Below are 22,269 nucleotides of genomic sequence, written 5' to 3'. Positions count from 1 at the left end.
AAAAAGCAAGGGAAGAGATTTTTTAAACGATGTAATTTTCCTGCTGTTCAGTCAAGCAGTTAACTTCTCAGCATGTGGAGTGTGTGTTAGAAGTTGATATAGAGAAGCTTTTAAGTCTGTGAACAGGGAGGGATGATGATACTCATGTAATACTACTGATGACACTTGTGCATGTTGCTCATTTCTGCAGTTGCAGTTTGCTGTGGCAAGCTTCTTTGTTACTTCTTTCTGCTATGAGGCCAGGCTAAGAGAGTTGAGGTTGTTCAGCCTGGAGAAGAGAAGGCTCCAGGGAGACCTTCTGGTGGCTTTTCAGTATTTAAGAGGCCCAGTAAGAAATCTGGGGACAGACTTTTTAGCAGGGTCTGTTGTGACAGGACAAGGGACAATGGGTTTAAACTAAAGGAGGGAGATCCAGACTAGATGGAAGGGAGGAATTTTTTGCACTGAGGGTAGTTGAACACTGGCTTAAGTTGTCCAGAGAGGTGATAGATGCCCCTTTCTTGGAACCACTCCAGGTCAGATTGTCTGGGGCTGTGAGCAACCTGATATAGCTGAAGATGTCCCTACTGGCTGGGGCAGATGACCTTTAAAGGTCCCTTCCAACTTGAAGCATTCTGTGATTAGCCATTGAAATGAATCCAGGAGTCTGTGTGTCTGAAATAGCTTAAAAAATAATACTGATATCAAAGAGCTAAAATTTGCATGTTTTCCCCTTGTCTCTCAGATCATTAAAAGGGGTTGCAATGTGAATGACAGAGATGGACTGACTGACATGACTCTCTTGCATTACACTTGCAAATCAGGGGCTCATGGAATTGGTGAGTAATGAAACCTTATTAAATCCCTAATTAATTCACAAACACTAATCCTGCCAAATATTACAGATTTTTTCCTTGCTGTAGATTATTTTTTTTTCAAGTGCTTGGTTATGGCTTTTCTAGTGGTCATCAGAAAGGAAGATACAGAACTGTAGTGCAGTTAGGGCTGTGGCTGTTGGGAGTAAGTTAAATTAGTGGTATAGGTATTACAAATAACAGTGCTAGCTTAAACATATTCTGAATGTAGCAAAGGCTGTTTCAGGCTGAGGAACAGTCTGGCAGCTGACCTACAGGCAGTGAAACTACAACATTTAGGTGACTGGCCATTCTTTCTGCTCCTTTTCTTTCACCCTGATCATATCAGGAGAAAAAAAAATAGTTTGCAATGTTCTAATCGTATTTGAATGCTCCCATTTGCTTTTCTGCACTTCTTTTTGTTGGCCTGAACCCAGTTCTCTGAATTGGAACTATGTTTCTGAGTGAGATCCGATATAGGTTAGATTTCATGTGGTTACAGGTCTTTCAATGTAAACTTCAGCATTGTGGAGTTGTAATTACTTTTTTCTGTCAAATAGTAAAATCCCTGGGTTTGATAGCTGAAGTATTATTTACATTGAAGATAAAAAGGAAGTGTTGTTATGTACTGCAGTAGAGATTTCAGCTCTTTGTGATGACAGGCAGAGATGTCTGTGTTCTAATCCTAAAAAGAAAGGCACAGTAACAGTTCAGCTGTGCTCTTTAAGGGCTTAATTATGTGTTACACGTAAGCATTTGCATATTTTGGGGAGTCAAACACTTCTCTAATGCCTTGCAGGTGATGTGGAAACTGCTGTCAAATTTGCAACACAGCTCATTGAGTTGGGTGCAGATAGCAGCTTACGCAGCCGCTGGACAAACATGAATGCCTTGCATTATGCTGCCTACTTTGATGTTCCGGAACTTATCAGCTTAATTTTGAAAAATGCAAAGCCAAAAGGTAGGCAGTGTTGCTTTTGCTTCATGCTCTAGTTGCTCTGCTCTATTGAAGCCTCATCTGAAGTATTGTGTCCAGTTTTGGGCTCCCCAGTTCAAGCAGGACTGAGAACTACTGGACAGAGTCCAAGAGAGGACCATGAGGATGATTAAGTGACTGAAATATCAGTCCTACGAGGAAAAGCTGAGAGACCTGGGGCAGTTTAGGCTGGAGAAGAGGTGGCTGAGAGGGGATCTCATCAGTGTTTACAAACACCTGAAGGTGGGTGTCAAGAAAAGGCCAGCCTCTTGTTAGTGATGCCCAGTCGTAGTACAAAGGGCAATGGATGCAAACTGGAATGCAGGAATTTCCACTTCAATAAGAGGAAAAACTTGCTGGGAGGGTGGTGGTGTTGTGGAGAAGGCTGATAGGAGAAGTTGTGGAGTCTCCTCTGGAGACTTTGATAACCTGCCTGAATGTGTTCCTGTGTGTCCTGCCCTAGGTGATCCTGTGTTTGTAGGAGGAATGCATTTGATTGTCTCTAGAAGTCCCTTCCAATCCCTACCACTCTGTGATTCTGGCCACCCTAAGCTGGCATGTAGTCTCTTAAGTGTGGCATTTGGTTATCCATTATACATAAATAATTTATATTTTCTTCTTTTGGTTCTTTTTTTCTTTTAGGCCCTTTGTTTTGGGTGTAGTTTAATGCACTGATCCCATTGCTGCTTAATAAACTTAAGCTTTATACAAGGTTGTAGAGAAATATCTAGTAGGCTGCAAAGAAGACAGGTTGATTCTGAGGTGTCGATGACTAAGAGAACATCTAGAGGAAACCAAGGCTGTAACTATTGTGGTGAAATCTTGCAGTTAAGATTTCTTAAGCATTGAAAAGTATGTTGGAAATGCTGGGTGAAAGGGAAAGTAGGGGTTTGACAATGACATTTCTATTTTTCCCATTTCTCAGCTGTCTAGAGGACTGTGTAAGGAACAGTTTGACTTCAGTGTTTGACATAAACAGATAATACCTTTTGGAATGATAACATGAAGGCTTGGTAATTGAAGTCCTAGTTACACTAATGGAAATGGAAATCCAGTAATAGTTCTGAGCCAGAACCCTTTGTTCCTGATTTGGTCAGGGTATCAAGCAAACTTCATACTAAAATTGTTCAGATGTTAATTTGTTCTACTGAATATCCTTCTGATTGTGCCATTTTACAAAGGAATGAATGCCTATTCTTAAGGTAGTTGTAGCTAAGGGCTTGCCTCAAAATACTGAAAAGCTAATGGGTTTTAGGAGTGCACAAGACTTGTATATCTCATCTTGGGCTGTAGTGTTTGTTTCAACAGCTCAGTTGGTGCTCCAGAGCTGAAAAGTGTAGGTTGGTAACAAAAGACATAACAAGGTCCACATCACCTTTCAGCAGTCCAGTCTCTGTAATTTGCACCAGCAGATTAGGTCTTCTTTCAGACCTCCTTTGCCTTTGGTGTTCTTACCTCTTCCTATGCAACACCTACAGAATGGGTGGGAATCTCCAGGGAGGCCACTCTGGTTAAAAGCCTTGGCATTGGATAAGTAGGTGATTTGGTTGTTTTTTTTTTCTTTAATCTCAGAAAATGTATAAATTATTTGTCCCATGACATGAAAGCAATGGATGGTCTGAATTAATAGAAAGAATGATCTTAGCTTCATCAGGCAGTTTGCAGAGAAAGGAAGACATACATAAAAGGCAGCTGTGCCTTAGATGGATCCATTCTGAACTGGAGAGAAAAAAGGGTTAATAGATGAATAACTTCTCAAAACACTGGCATACTGACTCTGAGACACCCATTGTGAAGCAGCCAGTCCCACAGATGTTTCCTTTTGCTTGACTGCTAGACCATTTCCTTTCTGGAGCCCTGTGTTGCAATTCTTTATGTGGATTTTCTCCCAGTCGTTAGAATGAGTCTGATCTTAGATTTTTAGTTTAAATAGAAATACTGTTAAAGGCTTGAGAAATAGAAATGTTGTCTGGAGTCATTAGAGATTGTAACCTGCATAGCTTGCTGATGTCAGACCATTGCTGCTCATTAACTTCCCCTAGGTACTTTAGGGCTAATTTCTGGATAACATTTGGTGTGTACTTTGTTTCTTTTTGTCACCCATATTATGCCTACTTGGACCTAAAACAAAGCTGTAAAAACTCAAAGCATGAAACTTGCAAGTATGAGGAAGTCACAGTTGTGCAATGAAAAAAAATCTACATGTCAGTTACTCTTAAATAAAACAGGAGTTAAGGTGCAACTGTTGCTGACTCAGTAGCTGATGCCACTGATCAGTATTTCTGCCTACTGGTTCCTGTATGTGCAGAAAATCATAGAATTACACAATAGTTCGGGCTAGAAGGTAGCTTAAAAATCATCTAGTTCCAACCCCACCCCCCACCTTCCACTAGGGACACCTTCCTCTAGACCAGGTGGCTCAGGGCCCTGTCCAGCCTGGCTTTGTATGCCTCCAGGAAAAGGACATCTACAGCCTCCCTGGGCAACCTATTCCATTGTGTCAGCACTCTCACTGTAATGGTTTTCTTCCTGATACCAATTTAAATCTCCTCTCTTCCAGCTTAAAGCCGTTGTCCCTCACCCCATCACTACAAATCCTTGTAAAATGTCCTTTCCCAGCTTTCTTGTAGGGTCCTTCAGGTACTTCAAATACCTGCTCAACAGCCTTGTTAAACACAGGAGTTTAAGTGGTTGAAAAAGCCTCAGTGCTTCTACTTGGTTTTATGCTGATAATGATCTTTTGACATTTGATCTATAAAAGATACATCTGCAGACGAAGCTCTTGCTGTAATTGCATCATGTGAATGCAGCCTTGTATCCTTCTCGTGATGTGCCAATTACATTTAAAATAGCTTCAGTTTCTATTCATATTAGTACCATTTTGGAAGTGTTAAAATTGCATCCCAGAGTTGTTACTTTTGGTCTTACTAGAATTCAGAGTCGATCTGTCTTAGTATGTGTGACGTTGGTGTATCTATAGACAAACATATATGGAAGATAAAGATATGTTTTATTTACTCCCATAATACTAATTTAGAGTTGGGATATACTTTGTTTAGCCCCTTGTGAGAAGGGCTAGTGTTTTTTTGGGACAGAGATTGATGCTGGAAAATACAAGGAGACTGTACAGCCCTGAGGTGGAAAGTTTGATATTCCCCACGATTATTACTAATACTTGTTGGGTTTTGGTTTGTGTATTAAGCCAGCTGACATTTTCAGTTATGTCATATGCACAGTTGACTCAAACTGACACCTGTCTTACACAGTTTAGGAAAGGAGCCAAAGACTAAACAGACATTAAATGTTCCAGTCTTCTAGAACAGTAATAATGTCCTAGCAGATAGAGATATCTGGAATCATTATGATGGAAAACTACTAGAATCTCTTTCAGCCAAATGCAGTGCTCCATTTGCCAGATTCACCAGCACAGGAGCCTGTAGAGTGCAGTTCTTTGAAAACAAAACAATTGCAGAAATCACTTAGCTCTTGCTTCATTCTTGGCCACTAGTAATTACATCAATGCAAAGCAGTGATAGAATTGTTTTCTCTTGCCCTACTGCCTGCTCACAAAGGAGAACAACTGGTTGAAGATGTATCTCATCTTAACTTTTGACACCTAGAAGGAATAAAATAGAAGTATTTCTGGAACATGATTTTACGTGCACACTTAAAGTTACTAACTTGTTAATCTTAGCACAGTGGATTGAGCCTCCCAAGTAGTGACAATTTTGCAATGAAGTCATCAGTACTATCAAATGAAGGAAAGGAAATGCTGATTGCTTCATGGGATGGATGGATAGACAGATGCAGATAAGGTTGATATTCTGTGTAGAACTTCTCAAGGGCATTTAGTATGTAAATAATGGTGTCCTCTAATATGTTTTAGCATAAACTGTAAACAGTGAATGTCCTTTCAAAGAATCTGTAGGGTGAAATGTTTGTGTAACAGAACTCCCTGCCTCACATGTGATGTTTACTTGCAGATGTGGATGCCACCTGTAGTGATTTTGATTTTGGAACAGCTTTGCATATTGCTGCATTTAACCTATGTACAGGAGCTGTCAAGTGTTTGCTGGAACATGGAGCAAATCCTGCCTTTAGGGTAAGGAATTAGGTTGTAGATTCACCAAAAAGTAAAACAAAGCACCTGGAAAAATGGAGCAATCTGTTCATGAGTTTGGTTTTTTACATGGAGTGATAGTGCCTCAGAAAACAATGATTTAGCACTTGCAGTGCATGAGTTTGTGTGCTTTGTCATTCTTGTGTGTCAAAGCTTGTGGGTGTCTGTCACAGTCTAGGTCACTTCTTCAAATGACTTTCAAGGTGTACTTCCAGCTGTTGCTTGAAATTTTCTTTCATTTTTTAAATACTTCTTTGTGTCTTGCATCAGCTGTAATGGCAGTGGGGAGAATCTTTTCAGATACACAGCAGCGCAGTCTGTGACCCTCAGAAATGTATTTTATTGCTTAGCAGTAGATTTAGTCTTAGCATAAGTAACTGATAATGAAGAAACATTAACTGTTCTGCTTACTAACCAAAAAACATGCCTGAGTTATGAGGTGTCTGGCCACAGATCTTGGGTTTTGAGTGTTTTGGTTTGGTTTTGTTAATTGTGTGCATGTGTTTGTATTCTGTTCTCTTTAGTGTAGCCAGTATCTCAGGTCCCCATTTTCATAGTCAGTTGGGTTTTTTAATGAGAAATAGAATTAAGAGTGCTCAAAGAATTGTTTTTCTTGTGTACGATGTGAAATCTTGAGCAGCATCATTGTTCATGCAGTTCTTCATGATACTCAACCTAGACCTCTTCAGAGTCTCTGTTTTTCTTTGTCTCAGTGTGCACATACATGTTTCAGATTCTGTGGCAACTGCATGCTCGCTGTCACAGGGAGTACTGCCTTGTTCTTGTACAAGCATTCTGAGCTGGCAAAAGGTGGCTATGCTCTTGGGAAAAAAAACAAACCAACCCTCCCCCCCAAGCCCAACAACCAACAAACAATCCTGTGCCACTCTGCCCACTTTTGCCTCCTTGTCTCTCCTGTGCATGCTGCCTTGTGTTGACACAAGGATTGGCAGGGCACTTGGGTGGCTGAATTGGTAGTGTGATGACTCAAAACTGAAAACAAATCCTGGTCATAGAATCAACCAGGTTGGAAGAGACCTCCAAGATCATCCAGTCCAACCTGTAACTTGGCTATATCCTATTTTAAGGTTACTGTGACATGAATGGGGCTGCTGTGTTATTGATAGTATGACTCTAGATTTCCTAAAGAATGGGAGATGCTTAATTCTTCGGTCCCACAACAGAGTTCTGACCAGAAGCAGTGTGTAGAGTCTGCTTATATGAGAACAGCTGAGTGTAAAAGCTGAGTAGTAAGGATTCTAGTTTTGCAGAGTTGAGATAGGGAGATTTTTAGGGGGCTAGGAGAAAGTTGAGCTTTTAGTCTGTTTTCTAAGCAAACAAAGCAAATAGAGTCTTGCTTTGTTTGCGTTCTGAGCTTCCAGTAATTTCTGAGTCCATGGGCTCAGCTGAGGCAGATTTGGAAGACTGAGATAATTGTTTCCACAACATGAAAACTGTCAGGTGAGCGAAGATCTGTACTCACACCTTTGCTGAAGAAAGTGTAGCTACAACTTGCTATGGTAGCAGGCTGACAGCCCATACAGACCTGCTCTCTGGCCAGCTGGCCGTGAGTTAAGGTGACCTCTAGGTGAGCTGAGACTAACAAATTTGGCCTAGGGCAGATGTCACATGGGACATACATGGAGTCATGGTCACTGCTCTCTGGGAGTGGGAAGTGTTTGGAAAGGCTCCTGTCCTTAATTCATCTCTCATGAAATAGTCTCTAAGTAAACTGTAGCAGGTGAAGTATTTCAGTGAGACATCAACTTCATGTATTCTTCATACATGCAACATAAGAACTAAATTCTGTCTTGCACGTAGAATAAACCTCAGCAAGGAGCAGACTCTACACTGTGTAGAGAGAAATTCTTTGGAAGGTGTAATTTTATGGTATTGGTATTACAGACCAGGATGCTTCCTTGCTTCTTTAAATCTGTTCAGACACAGGGGTGTCTATTTTCTTGCTGTGTTTCAATTACAAATAATACTCTTAAGGTTAAAAATGTTGGTAGCTTAGCACTTTTGAAAACAAGCCACTGTAATTGCTGCCTTCAATATCTAAGGATGTTTTGGCACCTTTATTTGAAAACGTGGATGTTTTTGTAGCTGCTTATATTCTAGGAAAAATGCCTAATGAAGAGGATAAAAAACTTAACGTGGTTTAGCCTGATCGCGTTTATCTTGTTGTGACACTAAATCCTGCCTCTGTCCTGTTTCTGCAGAATGATAAAGGGCAGATTCCAGCAGATGTGGTTCCTGATCCTGTAGATATGCCACTGGAAATGGCAGATGCAGCAGCCAGTGCAAAAGAAATCAAGCAGATCTTGCTGGATGCAGTGCCCCTCTCGTGTGACATCTCAAAAGCCATGATTCCAAACTACGATCACGTCACAGGCAAGGCCATGCTTTTATCGCTGGGCCTGAAGCTGGGAGATCGTGTTGTTATTGCAGGGCAGAAGGTATGATCAGCAGCCTGGTATTACCCTCATCACTTCTGGACAGCCAATTCATTTACCTCTTTGGAGACCTATCTGAAATGTGATGGTCTAATACACTTTCTGGAAAGGATGAACTCTGGATGGCAGTAAGGATCTGGTTTCAGAAAGCAATAAGCTGAACGGCTAGGTGTTCAAGTCACTCCCTGAACAGCTATTTCAACAGACATGGTCTGCACTTTGTATCTGTAAACAGTTTTCTAACAGTATCCTATAGTACATCAGCATGGCTCAGCTTTTGTTAACATTTTTGGTGTCACATCAGAATGATGGTAAAATCTGCAGGTGACTTTGTGAGCTGCCCAGCTTTCAGGTATGGGTATGCAGTCATGAATTACCTCTGACATTTCCAGACTGTAGTAAAAGAGAACTTGAATTCCTCTTAGCCTACAGCAACCCAATTTCACCGGTGCAATGCAGCTAAAATCTTGGAAGCAGTGCTGTGCCAGAAGGGTTGCTACTTTGTTCCGTGGAAGTGTAAAGATGTAGCTAATACTGGTCCAGCTCATGTGAGTAGCTTTTAAGAAGCTGCTTTGCTAGGTAAAAAGAAAGTATTTGCAAACTGTAACGTCAGTGTTGCAGTTGGCATTGATATTGAGAGTGATTTAAGAATGTTACAAAGACTTCAGGTGTTTTTCTGGTAAATATTGAAGGCATCTGTGAGCAAAATGTGATGTTGGAGTAGCTTTGCCTTTAATATTTTTTCTAGTAGAACTTGAGATTCATAACTCTCGCAACGGAGGTGTTCCAGAGTGAACTCCACTGTGAGTGCAAAGCACCTTCCATTTTGTGTTTTCATTTGGTGTATTCTTGAAATTGGGTCAGGAAAAGGGAAGGAATCATTAGCTATGCAGAAAGCATTTTAGCTGAAGTACATGCAGGAAACTGCTTCTTTAAAGGCAGCGAGAAGTTCATGAACTTCTCTTTTACATGAAGCAATTGCACAGTGAAAGCAAGGGGAGATAATGTAAATGCAAGTGGGCTTTATAGCAAGAAAGACAAGAAATTAGTCCTCTTGGGTATTTTTCATCCAAATAAGGCCTTGTAGCACTGTTTGTACCTTAGCATGCTTACTGTGTGTGGATAAAGTTTTCTGGGTTTGGTTATTTTTTCTTTGTATGCTGTTGCTTTTTTTTTAAGGAGTTGTTGGAAGCTGTTTCCCTGCAGCCTAAGCCTGGGCAGATTTCTGGCTACTTTCTTGGTTGTTTGTTGTTTTTGTAGGTTTTTTTTGCTTGTTTTGGTTTTGTTTTTAAGGGAAACAAAGCTGTCACACAGCTGGTGGGAAGGAGGAATGTGATTGTACTTTCTGGTCTTCCTTTTCCTCCCTTCCTTTCTTTGTGTGCGTGGAGCTGTTCTGCATTACTCCCACATCGTTTCCCACCCCCTTTCCTCATTTGTCTGAATGGAGAATTTAATCTTGGCTCTGTCTTCCCCTCCCCCTCAATACTCATAAATGTGTAGAGGTTGGAGCAGAAGTGAGAACAGAATGTTGAAAATGGTGCCTAGTTCATAACCTCCTCTTGGGTATGTTTTCATTTCCTGAGTATGGAAGCTGGGACAAGGGCAGTGGACAATGTTTATGGATTCCTGTTCTGTTTCCTGCTTCTGCAGTCTCCTAATGTATCAGCTTTAATGAAGCTTGAAAGCCACACACAATATATGCCAGAGGGAAAATGGATTCCTCTATTAATTCCTGCTGCACCTGTCCTTCTAGTTGTTCTACAGGATAGGAAGCTGTGTGAGCAAGAGTTTAGCGTACATGATTTAGAGTCCCTCAGCTTCCCCCGCTCCTGCTGTGCTAGGTTATCTGGACACTGAGTGAAATGTCAGTGCAGGGAAACCAGTAGCTGGAAGAAAACTTTTTTCTCCTGTTCCCACTGCATTGCTTATATGCGAGATGTCCTCTGCTCCTTGCTTGTGCAAGTCCTAGTGTTTGTGCCAGCCCTAGGGCTTGTGCCAAAGTGGAGCCTCAGCTTTGTCATCTCCCCCTCCAGGTGCTTGCTGGTCTCCTCTCTGCCCAGTCAGTGCCCTCTGGCTGGTGCCTGGAGAGTGGAGAGATATTAGACTGCTTGGCCAAGCTTCCTCTGGTTAGATTAGTGTCGTGTACCTGCCTGTAACAATCAAGTTTAAAGGAGATTTTCAGTGTGAAAGAAGTACAGGCTCTGGGTCAGGTTTATTTCTTTATAAGATGTTCAGAAGGTTTTGTAGTGGGGAAAAAAAGAAATAAAGACACGGTTTCTTCCTGTTCAGAGTAGAAGGTGATTGCATACAATCAGTCAGGCTTGGAAGGGACCACAAGGATCATCTAGTTCCAACCCCCCTGCCATGCCCAGGGACACCCTGCCCTAGAGCAGGCTGGCCACAGCCTCATCCAGCCTGGCCTTAAACACCTCCAGGGATGGGGCATCAACCAGCTCCCTGCATAATCCATTCCAGCCTCTCACCACTGTCATGCTGAACAACTTCTTCCTCATGTCCATCCTGAATCTCCTCACCTCCAACTTTGCTCCATTCCCTCTAGTCCTGTGTTGTTGTAAACAATATGAGTTTGACAAAGTTGTTCTGTGTTGATGCTTTCTGCTTTAGGTTGGTACATTGAGATTTTGTGGCACAACAGAATTTGCCAGTGGCCAGTGGGCTGGCATAGAGCTGGATCATCCAGAAGGAAAGAACAATGGAAGTGTTGGAAGAGTCCAGTACTTCAAATGTGCACCCAAACGGGGTATAACCTTTAATTAACTTTTTTGTTTTCCATCTATGCTCTTGGAGCTATCTCTGTGTTGTTACAATGGCCATACTTCCTTACCTGCATTTTCTTTAAGATGTTCACACTTGTAGTTGTTTTCTAACTTTGAGCTTGAGGTATTTTAGTTGATACTTCATGGACACTTGATATCAAGTCTTGTGTTTGTAACACTGGAGAATGAATGTTACCATCAAGGACAAAAATGGGGTTCAAATCCACAGTTTCTGTCCAAGTTGCTTGATAAGCCTTTTAATTTCACTCTTGGAGCTAGTCTTTCCTATCCTCCAAGTGCTTTGACAGCACAGTGATCTAGGGTACCATGAGGGTAGTGGATCACTGCAGCAGGTTGCCCGGGAAGGTGGTTGAGGCCCTGTCCCTGGAGATATTCAAGGTGAAGCTCAACAAGGCTCTGGGCAACCTGATCTAGTTGAGGATTGCAGAATTAACCAGGTTGGAAAAGACCTTTGAGATCATTGAGTCCAACCTATCACCTACCACCTTCTATTTAACTAAACCATGGCACTAAGTGCCTCATCCAGTCTCCAGGACATCCCTGCTGACTGCAGAGGGGGTTGGAGTAGATGATCTGTGGAGGTCGTGTCCAACCCAAACCATTCTGTGATTGTGGCTAAAAATCTCTAAATTAATTGAGAAGTAGTAGCCAGAAAGTTTTGTTACATTTAGTATTATCTCTGATTTCTTTTTGGCGCACACAATTTTCTCTCCAGGTATCTTTGCACCTCTTTCTAAAATAAGCAAGGCTTCTGATCACAAGAAAGGCTCCATACGAAGTTCTTCCACGAGGTCTTCACCTTTGGTCAAAGCTAAGAAAATAGATGTGACTCACATAACTTCCAAAGTGAATTCTGGTGAGTATTTTCTTGTATTTTGAGACAGGATAGAGTGATTCTGCTCTTCAAGTATTGGCACCAATTGTGTAAATCTTTAGAATCATCACTGAGGATGAGGAGATAATACTTATTTATGTACATGTTCTCATTACCAGAGGTTCACCAGCCTGTAACCTGGTACTGGAAGGCTGCTGTGTGTAGCTGTTCAGTGATGATAGTGATCTGATATCTGGGAGAGGTTATTGAGTGTCTTTACATTGGACTGTTTCCTGTGTCAGAGACAGTGTGTTCTAGACAGTCAGACACCATCTTTCTGTCACAAAGCTGCATTTCTGTCTTTGTAAATTTGTAACATTTTATTCTTTGCTTTAAGTGAAAATTAGATTAATGCATCATCTGCCCAGCAGAACTTACACCCACTAAGGGCAATCTGGAAGCTGCCATTTTTAAGATGCTGTTGGGTTGAAAGGTCTGTTAGAGTTAGTGTCAGGCTGATTCACTGGCTTGGAGTGGGAGGATAAAGCTGCAGAGGTAGAACTTTGGGTTTCAGTTTTGACATTCATCACCAAATTACATTTCTTTAAACTTCACCCATGCAAGACACTAATTTGTAATCACAGAATGGTGAGGGTTGGAAGAGACCTCTAAAAATCATTTACTAAACCAGATTGGCCTAGATCAAGTTGCACAGGAACATATCCAGATGAGTTCTGAAAGTCACCAGAGAAGGAGACTGCTCCAGTGCTCTGTCACCCTTACAGTAAAGAATTTTTTCCTCTAAGTGAAACCTCCTGGCTTCTAGTTTGTGCCCATTGTCCCTTGTAGTGATCCAAGAAGAATGAATATCCTTTTTGTAGATGAAGTTATAAGCTGTGAAGTAAAATAGAATGCTGTATAATGTGTGATTTGTTCCTTCTGGGTTTGACTAATCTATCGGGTTGATGAAAACAGATCTTTTTCAGGTGTTTAGGAAAAGAATTCCTGTGATCAAGCTGAGATCAGTCAGAAATGTGAGTTTATTGATCTCATGCTTTAATCACAGAATCATAGAATTGTCAGGGCTGGAAGGGACCTCAAGGATCATCTAGTTCCAACCTCCCTGCCATGGGCAGGGACACTTTCCACTAGATCAAGTTCCTCAGCAGCACATCCAGCCTGGCCTTAAAAACATCCAGGGATGGGGCTTCTACCACCTCCCTGGGCAACCTGTGCCAGTGTCTCGCCACCCTTATGGTGAGGAACTTCTTCCTTCTGGGGAGAGGCTGAAAGACATGGGGCTTTTGGGTCTGGTGAAGAGAAGACTTGGAGGGGATCTTATAAATGTTTATAAATATCTGAGGGCTGGGTGTCAAGAGGGAGGGGCCAGAATCTTCTCAGTTGTGCCCTGTGATAGGATAAGGGGCAATGGATGTAAACTACAGCACGAGAAGTTCCACCTTAACATGAGGAGGAACTTCTATACTGCAAGCACCATGGAGCACTGGAACAGGCTCCCCAGAGAGGTTGTGTAGCCTCCCCTGGAGACTTCCAAGCCCCATCTGGATGCATCCCTGTGTGACCTGCACTGGATTATGGTCCTGCTTTGGCAGGGGGGGGTTGGACTTGATGATCTGTAGAGGACCCTTCCCACCCCTAACATTCTAATCTACCCTCCTCCAGCTTGGGAGTTAGAGGTGATGATGAGAGCCTAACATTTTGGAAAATACAGTACATTTGCAAACCAGTTCAGTTCCTGTAACTGAGTTAAGCTGAAAGACGTAGTTAAAAAAGGTGTTTGGGGATTCTTTAATTTTTTTTTCCATGACAGGCAGGGGATAAATCATCCAGAAGCTTGTTCTTCGTTGAGTTAGGATAAGAAACTGTCAGAAATGCAAAATGAGTATTCACAAATTATAATTCAGGTTGCAGCATTAGCTCCTATGCCTGTCACAACACTGCTGCTCCAAGAGTTAGGCTCTTAAAAAAAATCACATATTGGCCTGTTTGCTTCATCATTTGTGGGCTGAATGAAGATTTGGTCTAAAATATCTCAAAACTTTTCTGTGTGGTCTTTAATGCAAAAGTTGTGAATTTGATGCTAGTGAGCAGTACACCTTAAGTACTGCAAAACTGAATGTGGCATCCTGGCCTGTATCAGGAACAGTGTGGCCAGTAGGACGAGGTTATGCTTCCCCTGTACTCAGCATTGGTCAGGCCACATCTTGAGTACTTTGTCCAGTTCTGGGCTCCTCAATTCAAGAGAGATACTGAGATACTGGAACGTGTCCAGAGAAGGGCAACAAAGCTGGTGAGAGGCCTGGAGCACAACCCTGTGAGGAGAGGCTGAGGGAACTGAGGGTGTGCAGCCTGCAGAAGAGGAGGCTCAGGGCAGAGCTCATTGCTGTCTACAACTACCTGAAGGGAGGCTGTAGCCAGGTGGGGTTGGTCTCTTCTGCCAGGCAACCAGCAACAGAAGAAGGGGACACAGTCTCAAGTTGTGCCAGGACAGGTCTAGGCTGGATGTTAGGAGGAAGTTGTTGGCAGAGAGAGTGATTGGCATTGGAATGGGCTGCCCAGGGAGGTGGTGGAGTCACTGTCCCTGGAGGTGTTCAAGAAAAGCCTGGATGGGGCACTTAGTGCCATGGTCCAGTTGACTGGACAGGGCTGGGTGCTAGGTTGGAGACTGGATGATCTTGGAGGTCTCTTCCAACCTGTGTGATTCTATTGTATGCTTTGTAACAGATGTAAATGAAAGATGCAAGTTAAACTTTAATATGAACATTTTGCAGGTAACTTCTTTTGTTTTTTGATATGATAGTTTGGACTATTGGAATGTGTTTTAGCAACTTCTTTTTGTGCTTTTAACAACTTCTGGTTGGTGCTTCTGCCTCAAAAAAAAACCATTTCTGCAGTCTTGTTTTAGCCATTTACCAGTTATTTAAGGAAGTGGACACAGGTTTCTAATCCATTTTATTTGTGCCTCCACCAAACTGAAAACCTGTCAGGCTGGTTTTGTAGATGACTTTGCTGTAAAATTATTGTTTGTTGTCAATAAGTTTATATTTAGTTGTGTATCTTTTTACAGGCCTAACCATGGCAAAAAAAGACAGTGCTGCTGAAAGCAACTCTGTGACGCCTAGCAGGGGAAAAGCTGTGCCGGGAAAAGAAGGTAACACTTTTTTTTTGTTTGCTTTCTAACATCTTGAGAGAAAAATTTGTAGGGCAGAGGGATTGTTAATGACTGCATTACCTCTAAAAGCCCTGCATTTACACCATAGAAAAAAACCTGCCTTATCTCTCTGTGCTCAAGTCCTAAGCAGGCTGCACACATTTAATTCACTAATAGCAAGAGTAATTAGTGTGGATGTTTGGCTGCCATTCTGTGTTGGACTTGATAGCAGCTTCTATCCAAATACATGCAGGAGAATATAGACAAGCCCTTAAATCTGAAAGCTGTCTCATAGCAGATGATATTACAGATGATCTGCAGAATTACCTTCTTAGGTTTCTGAGTGAGGCCTTTTGCCCTGTGTCGCTGCTGCTTAGATTTTAATGAAGAGCTGTGCACACAGTCCATTGGAATTTTTATTCTCTCCTGTACCTGTGTGCTCAAGCTTGGAGAATAAATTGTCATAATCTAGCAGCACTTAACAGTCTTGGCATTGTAGCATGGAAGGCTCATAATAACAAGCTTCAAATGTGATAAATGAAACTAGCTTTTAAAAAGGTCCTTTTACATAGGAATTGCTCTCTGCGGTTACCACCTTTCAGAGTTGCATGGTGACATCAGCATCAGTGTTTTGTTTGCTGAACTTTGAACACGAAGAGGCCTCACTTTCAGGGGTGTCTTTAACAATCGTCTCTGGGTTTTCATCTGTAAAGTCATACTGTAAATTTTGGCAGAGGCAATGTTTCTTTGAGGTTAGTGTGAATTTGAATATACTTTCTTTGAAGAGAAGCATCTTACACCAGTGAACAGTTGTGAGGAAGAGGTTAGGGTAAACTACGTAAGCAGTTCTAGATGATACTCTTCACAGGTGAGCAAAAAAACTTGTGTAGACAGAGGTTGCCAATGTTTTGTCCATGGAGGGTACTAAATGTCTAGGTCTTCAAGTTCTGGTCACACAATGAAATGTAGTTGCCAGTACAACATCTGTTTGAATGCCATATGATAACCACAATTAATAGGACTCCTAGGATTGTAAGTGATGTGGAGTGAAGCCTTATTTTGGGATCATAGAATCATTCAGGTTGGCAAAGACCCTAGAGATCACCAGGTCCAAGCATCAACCCTGCTCTACCAAGTTTGCCACTAACCCAGATTGCTAAGCACCACATCTAAACGACCCTAAAACACATCCAAGGGTGATGACTCAACCGGTCTCTGGGCAGCCTGTATAAATGATAATGCTATAAGCAGATGGCAAACCTTTAGAAAAATCTAGCACTAGAGATGCTCTGTGAAAACTCAAGAAATAATCCTCTCAGAATTCCGGGAAGTTTGATAATATGATCTTAATTTTTCACCTTGGGAAACTGAGGCATAGCTATGTCTTATCGTAGCATGGTTTGGGTTGGAAGGGACCTCCAAAGGTCATCTGGTCCAACCCCCCCTGCATTGAACAGAGACATCCTTCACTAGATCAGGTTGCTTAACACTTTGTTGAGCCTGACCTTGAATAGTTCCAGGGATGGGGCTTCAACTACCTCCCTGGGCAGCCTGTTCCAGTGTTCCACTCCCCTCAAGGTAAAGAACTTGTTCTTAACACCCAATCTAAATCTGCTTTTCTCTAATTTCAAACCATTGCCCTTTGTCTTGTCGCTGCAGACCTTTGCAAACAATCTCTCTCAGCCTTCTTGTAGGCTCCCTTCAGATACTGGGAGGCTGCTATTAGGGCTTCCCAGAGCCTTCTGTTCTGCAGGCTGAACAACCTCAGCTCCCTCAGCCTTACTGCCTTATTTTGGGTAGAAGGGAATGGGAGAACTGGGGAAAGCTTGTAAAGGAGGAAAGCTGAACATAAGTCTTAGCAGACAGTTCAGACATCAGGGTTTGCAAATGGAGATAAAAGTGATTTATTTCCCATTCTTACTTTATAGTACAGATTTAAATATTAATACAGTATGTAATGGAATATAGTAGGCTTTAATCCAGACAATAACTCACTCAGATAATAGCACCTTCCATCCACTTCTCATCAAATCTTTAATAGACTGGATGCTGATGGGATGATCTCTTACTACTGAGGCTCCCATATTTTAACAAGTATGCTTGGGACTGTTTAGAAGAACTTTAATAGAGTAATAAAGAAGGGGTTTTTGGAGACCTCTTCCAGTACTCAGCTATTGCTTTATTCCCAAGGCAGGGTAAGGTGAACCTCTGTCATTCCTGACAGGTGTTTGTGTAAATGCTGGTTAACAACTTTTAATTTTGGCTCTTTGTGCTCTACCCATGATGGAGGACGGGTAACATCTTCCTTTCAGCTTTCCCTTTAGTGTAATCAGTCCCCTTTCTGAGTATGACCTCTGAAGGACCATTTCCGTTTATGTCTCTTAGGTTTTCCAGGCTACAGCAGCTCTTCCTCTTCCACTACCTCCTTGGAAGGCAAACAGAATTACTCCAAGAAGCGAAATCCAGCTAGCAGCAATAAGAAGCCAGTGGCAAGACTGTCCTCTGCCTCACCTAAAATCAGTGCAGGTATGGTCAGTTTTATTCAGGGTAAAACCTCCAGCTACTCCCTCCTTTTTTTCTCTTGCTAAAAGCCGATTTACAAGTGGGAGTTTACCTCTGTACTCAGTACTTGTATCAAACTGCTTGTGCCATTTCAGAGTCTGAGGTAGTACAAGAAAGACACTTGAAGTAGTTTAAGCATGAGCTGAAGTTTGAGAACTTCAGTTTTTTTAAGACACCCTCAAGAGGAAAAGTGTTCTTGCTGGTCAGCCTACCTTTCAGCTGCAGTAGAAGAGGCTGTAGGCCACAGCAGTTCTTTGTCTAAGCAAAATGTGCAGCGTGCTGACATGTGTTAAAGGGTAAACTATTTTGAAAGTACTCTGTTTACCAATCAGTTAGCTCACTGGTGAAGAATTCTTCTAAAGAGATCAAGTCATTAATTTCAGCTCTTGTTCTTCTGTCAAACAGGATTGCACAGCTATTCTCCAGCTATGAGGAAAGATCGGTTTGAGGAAGGAGAAATTCAGATTGGAGACAGAGTGCTGGTGGTAGGACAGAGAACAGGCACTGTTAGGTTTTATGGGATGACAAAATTTGCACCAGGTATGTGCAGTACTCTGTATATGTTGTAGAATCAATATGAGATGGCTTATGTGTGACCACACAAACTGTAAGAGAAGCATAGAATGGTTTGGGTTGGAAGGGGCCTTTAAAGGTCATTTAGTCCAACTGTCCCTTCAGTGAGCAGGGACAATCTCCACTAAATGGGGTTGCTCAGAGCCTTGCCAAGCCTGCCATTGAATATCTCCAGGGATGGGACCTCCCCTGCCTCCCTGGGCAACCTGTTTCAGCGTTCCACCACTGCCTATTCTTCCTCTCTCCTTCCAAAAAAAAAATCTACATTTCCTGGTTTGTTTCAAATTTGGTTGGTTCTTCTGTTTCACTGAATATTTTTTAGTCTAATGGAATTGCCAGGAAAAACGAATGACTTAAAAGCTGACTTCTACTTGTACCCTCACATTGCTTAACTAGGAGAAATACTTAGCTGTAGAGAAAAGCTTTCTGCAGATGCTTGCTTTTGTCTCCAGAGTGGTGCACGGTTAGAGAACACATGCCTTTAGAGTCACGGATTGCGTCGCTCGTGGTGTCCAATCCCTCTGATGCCAGCAAGGACACCAACTAGAGCAGGCTATCCAGGGATACATCAAGTATAAACTTGAATGTCTCCAGGCATGGGGCATCCACCACATCCCTGGGCAGACTGCGCCAACATTACACCACTCACGTTACGAAGAACTGCCTCCTGCTGTCCAGCCTAAATCGCCGCTGCTCTAGTTCCAAACCATTGCCTCTCCTCCTATCACCACAAGCCCTTCTAAACAGTCCCTCCCCAGCCTTCCTGTAGGTCCCCTTCAGATATTGAAATGTAGCTCTGTCTTCTCTTCTCCAACCCCAGTCCTTTAAGCCTGTTTTTATAGGGAAGATGCTCCAGTCTAAATACTGCTATTTTTGTAACCAGATTTGATGGTCTTTATACCCTTATCTAGCATCTTCTTATTGCAAGAGTAAAGCAAAACCAGTTGGCAAATCTTGGTGTAAATACGTAGCTCAAATGAGGTCCAGCGATTGATTCCGAAGTAGCAGTACCTTGCTTTGACGCTTGGTGGCATCAGTGTTACAGTGACAGAATGGGACCAGACTCACAGGCTCACAGGATGTCAGGAGTTGGAAGGGACTCAGAGATCATCGAGTCCGACCCCCATGCCAGAGCAGGATCATACGATCTAGCTCAGGTCACAGAGGAACACATCCAGACAGGCCTTGAACGTCTCTAGAGAAGGAGACTGCACAGCCTCTCTGGGCAGCCTGCTCCAGGGCTTTGTCACTCTCAAGAGTGTAAAGGTTTTTTCTTGTGGTCATGTGGAACCTCCTCTGCTCCAGCTTGCACCCACTGCCTCTTGTCCTATCATTGGACATCACTGAGCAGAGCCTGGCTCTGACCTCATGACACTTCTCACCCCTTTCTCCCACTTCACTGTGGGCAGTCTCTGCAGAAACGAGCTGTTTTCATGCTTTAATTCAAGTGATCACTCTTCATGTTGGTGGTTACAAGGAGAAAAAGAATGTTTTTTTCGCAGGGCGCTATAACGAAGGTGAAATCAAAAAGTCTACTCCCTCTCCACTCCAAGTCAGGGAACAAAATGTTTTGGAGAAAAACATGGTGTTGTACCAAGTGAGGCTGGACAGCTGACAAACCCTCACCATTTGCCAAAGTGGTGTAGGAAATGGATCAGATGCAATTTCTTTAAGTATTTAAATTTTAGTAGGTATCAAAGCTCTGGAAGCTACTCAAACTGGAACAGGTTGCCCAGGGATATGGTGGAAGCCCCATTCTTGGAGGTCTTTAAGGCCAGGCTTGGATGAGGCTCTGACCAGCCTAATCCAGTGTAAGGTGTCTCTGCCCATGGCAGAGGGGTTGGAGCTGGATGATCCTTGAGGCACCTTGCAGCCCTGACAATTCTATGATTCCATGAAACTTTCTCTCTTCTGCTGCAATGCAGATATTTATTTAGTTCTGAAAACAGAAAGGGGAGAACTTGTGACATGCTGAGCCCTTCTGATTCATAAGCTGTCATTCCTGTGGTTCTTGAGCTGGTAATTAGAATGATCATTTTATCCAGTGCCTTAGTACCAAGTGACTTGAATTAAATTTTGAATCTTTTGGGGATGGATAGCATAAGGCTTGCTAATGGAGTATGAAATTTAGCACCTTTATGTAATTAGCTCACATTTATCACAGGTTATGACTGATCAGGCTTATTAACATCTTGATGCCTAGTTGGTGTTCTGTAGGAGATGAATTGCTGGCCAGTTCTGGTTCTTACAGCCTTCTCTCAATAGCATACAACCAGCCTTGCAATTTGTATTAATTATCACTTGCTAAATAGAGAGCAGGAATGAATTAGTATCAAAACTTTAATTTTACTGTTGGTGCTCTCAGATGAGGCATAAAGTGTGTAGTCAGAGGACTGAAGAGGGAAACTTGAAGCACGACTGTTCTTCTTGCCCGTCTCCTTTTTGTCCCATAGCCACTTGCTAACCTCTTGTTTGGCTGTAGTACAGATACAAATGGTTTTACCTTTTCTATCTGGATGAAAATGGCAGTGATTCTCTTGAAAGCTTATCAAAATGCTGAGGTAATTCCTCCAATGCAGCTTCTGGCTGTGACACAGTTATTATATGCTTTTAGTAATTGCTCTCTGGTTTCTAACTGGAAACTGTTTGCCTTGATGCAGCTGAATGCCAACGGTACCAACTGGCTGGCTGAAGAAAAGCCTCTGGTGTTCTGTTGGAAATGCCCTGACTTTCCTCTTTTGACATGCAGGATTCTGGTGTGGGATTGAATTGGACAAGCCTCATGGGAAGAACGACGGCTCTGTGGGAGGTGTTCAGTACTTCAGTTGCCTTCCCAGATACGGTATATTTGCGCCCCCCTCTCGCGTACAGAGGTAGGTGCTGAAGCTCTTTTGGTGTTTGTCTTGCCGAGTGCTTTCTTAAGGCATTTCCAGTGGGAAGCAATTTTTTACAGCAGATATGGAAGAAATAAGTGTTTTCTTCTGCTAATAGAAGTTTAAAACCTCCATTGGAAACCTGGCAGGTTTTAGATCGGCTTCTTGAATGCTGAGTATAAATTGGAAATGCAGCTGCCCCTGTTTCCTCTGCAGCCACTCCAAGTGTTTTCATTCCAGGGCCTTCATTTTATAGAGGCCCTGCTCATTAAACCTTACTTTCATGATCCACTCCTGAGCTAAATGTGGTTGTAAAGAAAGGTGCCCTTGCACATGACTGGAATTAACTATTCTTATTCCAGCTAACTCACAGAGAAACCAAAGTATCCACCTCACTGTAATCTCTTTGTTAGGCTGCAAGGAAGAACATCCAAGGTGTGCTGTGCTCTTTCCTGCTGTACCTGTATCTAGCTACCCTGACAAACATTTCCTTGCTTTTCTTTCCCTGAATAACCAAGCTGAGGCAAACTGCTAAAGAACTTGCCTAAAAAATACCCATGCTGTCTTGCTGAGCAAAAGACAAGTAACTTCAAGAAACTGCTTTGCTCTGGGTATCTCTTACAGTCTTACTGCAGCTGAACTGTTGGTGTCTCTTGGGGGTGGATGGAAAAGGCAAAGAATCAGAACTCAGTCCATATTTGACAAGGAGTGCAGCAGTAGTTCTGTTCAGAGTTGAGTTAAAATGACTTCTTTGTTGTGCTGTTGCTTTTCAGGCTAACAGGTTCTCTGGATTCTCTCGCAGAGACTTCGTCCAGTAAACTAAGCCACACTTTCCCAGGTAGGAATTTGGGTTTTATAAGGATTTGGTTTGTATCAGCCCACTGCAGACCCTACTGCACAAAGCATCCTTCTCCAAATGCCCAAGAGATTTCTCAAGGCACTCAAAATGCCAACCACTGGTCTGGCTGGGCCCTTGCTTACCTTAAGGGGTGCTGTGGAGCGCTATGGTGTAAATAACCTTATACTGGCAGAACAATTGTCAGTGAAGATTGTGGACACTGGTTCTGTCCCAGAAAAAACATGACAGAACCC

General features: G+C 42.5%; 1 protein-coding gene across 5 annotated transcripts in view; it reads left to right on the top strand.

Annotated features, from left to right (window-relative positions):
- CLIP4 (CAP-Gly domain containing linker protein family member 4) overlaps positions 1-22,269 on the top strand; it is a 59,745-nt gene that overhangs the window by 32,970 nt on the left and 4,506 nt on the right. For all 5 annotated transcript variants that reach the window (XM_064164359.1, XM_064164361.1, XM_064164358.1 and 2 more), the window contains 11 exons: positions 725-818; positions 1,633-1,794; positions 5,793-5,911; positions 8,152-8,388; positions 11,011-11,146; positions 11,899-12,039; positions 15,086-15,169; positions 17,555-17,695; positions 18,137-18,271; positions 21,054-21,177; positions 21,951-22,015. In XM_064164359.1, coding sequence (XP_064020429.1) covers positions 725-818; positions 1,633-1,794; positions 5,793-5,911; positions 8,152-8,388; positions 11,011-11,146; positions 11,899-12,039; positions 15,086-15,169; positions 17,555-17,695; positions 18,137-18,271; positions 21,054-21,177; positions 21,951-22,015 — 1,438 coding nt within the window. The remainder of the gene's footprint in view (positions 1-724; positions 819-1,632; positions 1,795-5,792; positions 5,912-8,151; positions 8,389-11,010; positions 11,147-11,898; positions 12,040-15,085; positions 15,170-17,554; positions 17,696-18,136; positions 18,272-21,053; positions 21,178-21,950; positions 22,016-22,269) is intronic.

This window comes from Pogoniulus pusillus, chromosome 25 (assembly GCF_015220805.1).
Source record: "Pogoniulus pusillus isolate bPogPus1 chromosome 25, bPogPus1.pri, whole genome shotgun sequence".
NCBI classification, from domain to species: Eukaryota; Metazoa; Chordata; class Aves; order Piciformes; family Lybiidae; genus Pogoniulus; species Pogoniulus pusillus.
Note: the sequence above shows the minus strand (reverse complement) of the source record. Positions and strands in the feature narration are given on the sequence as shown.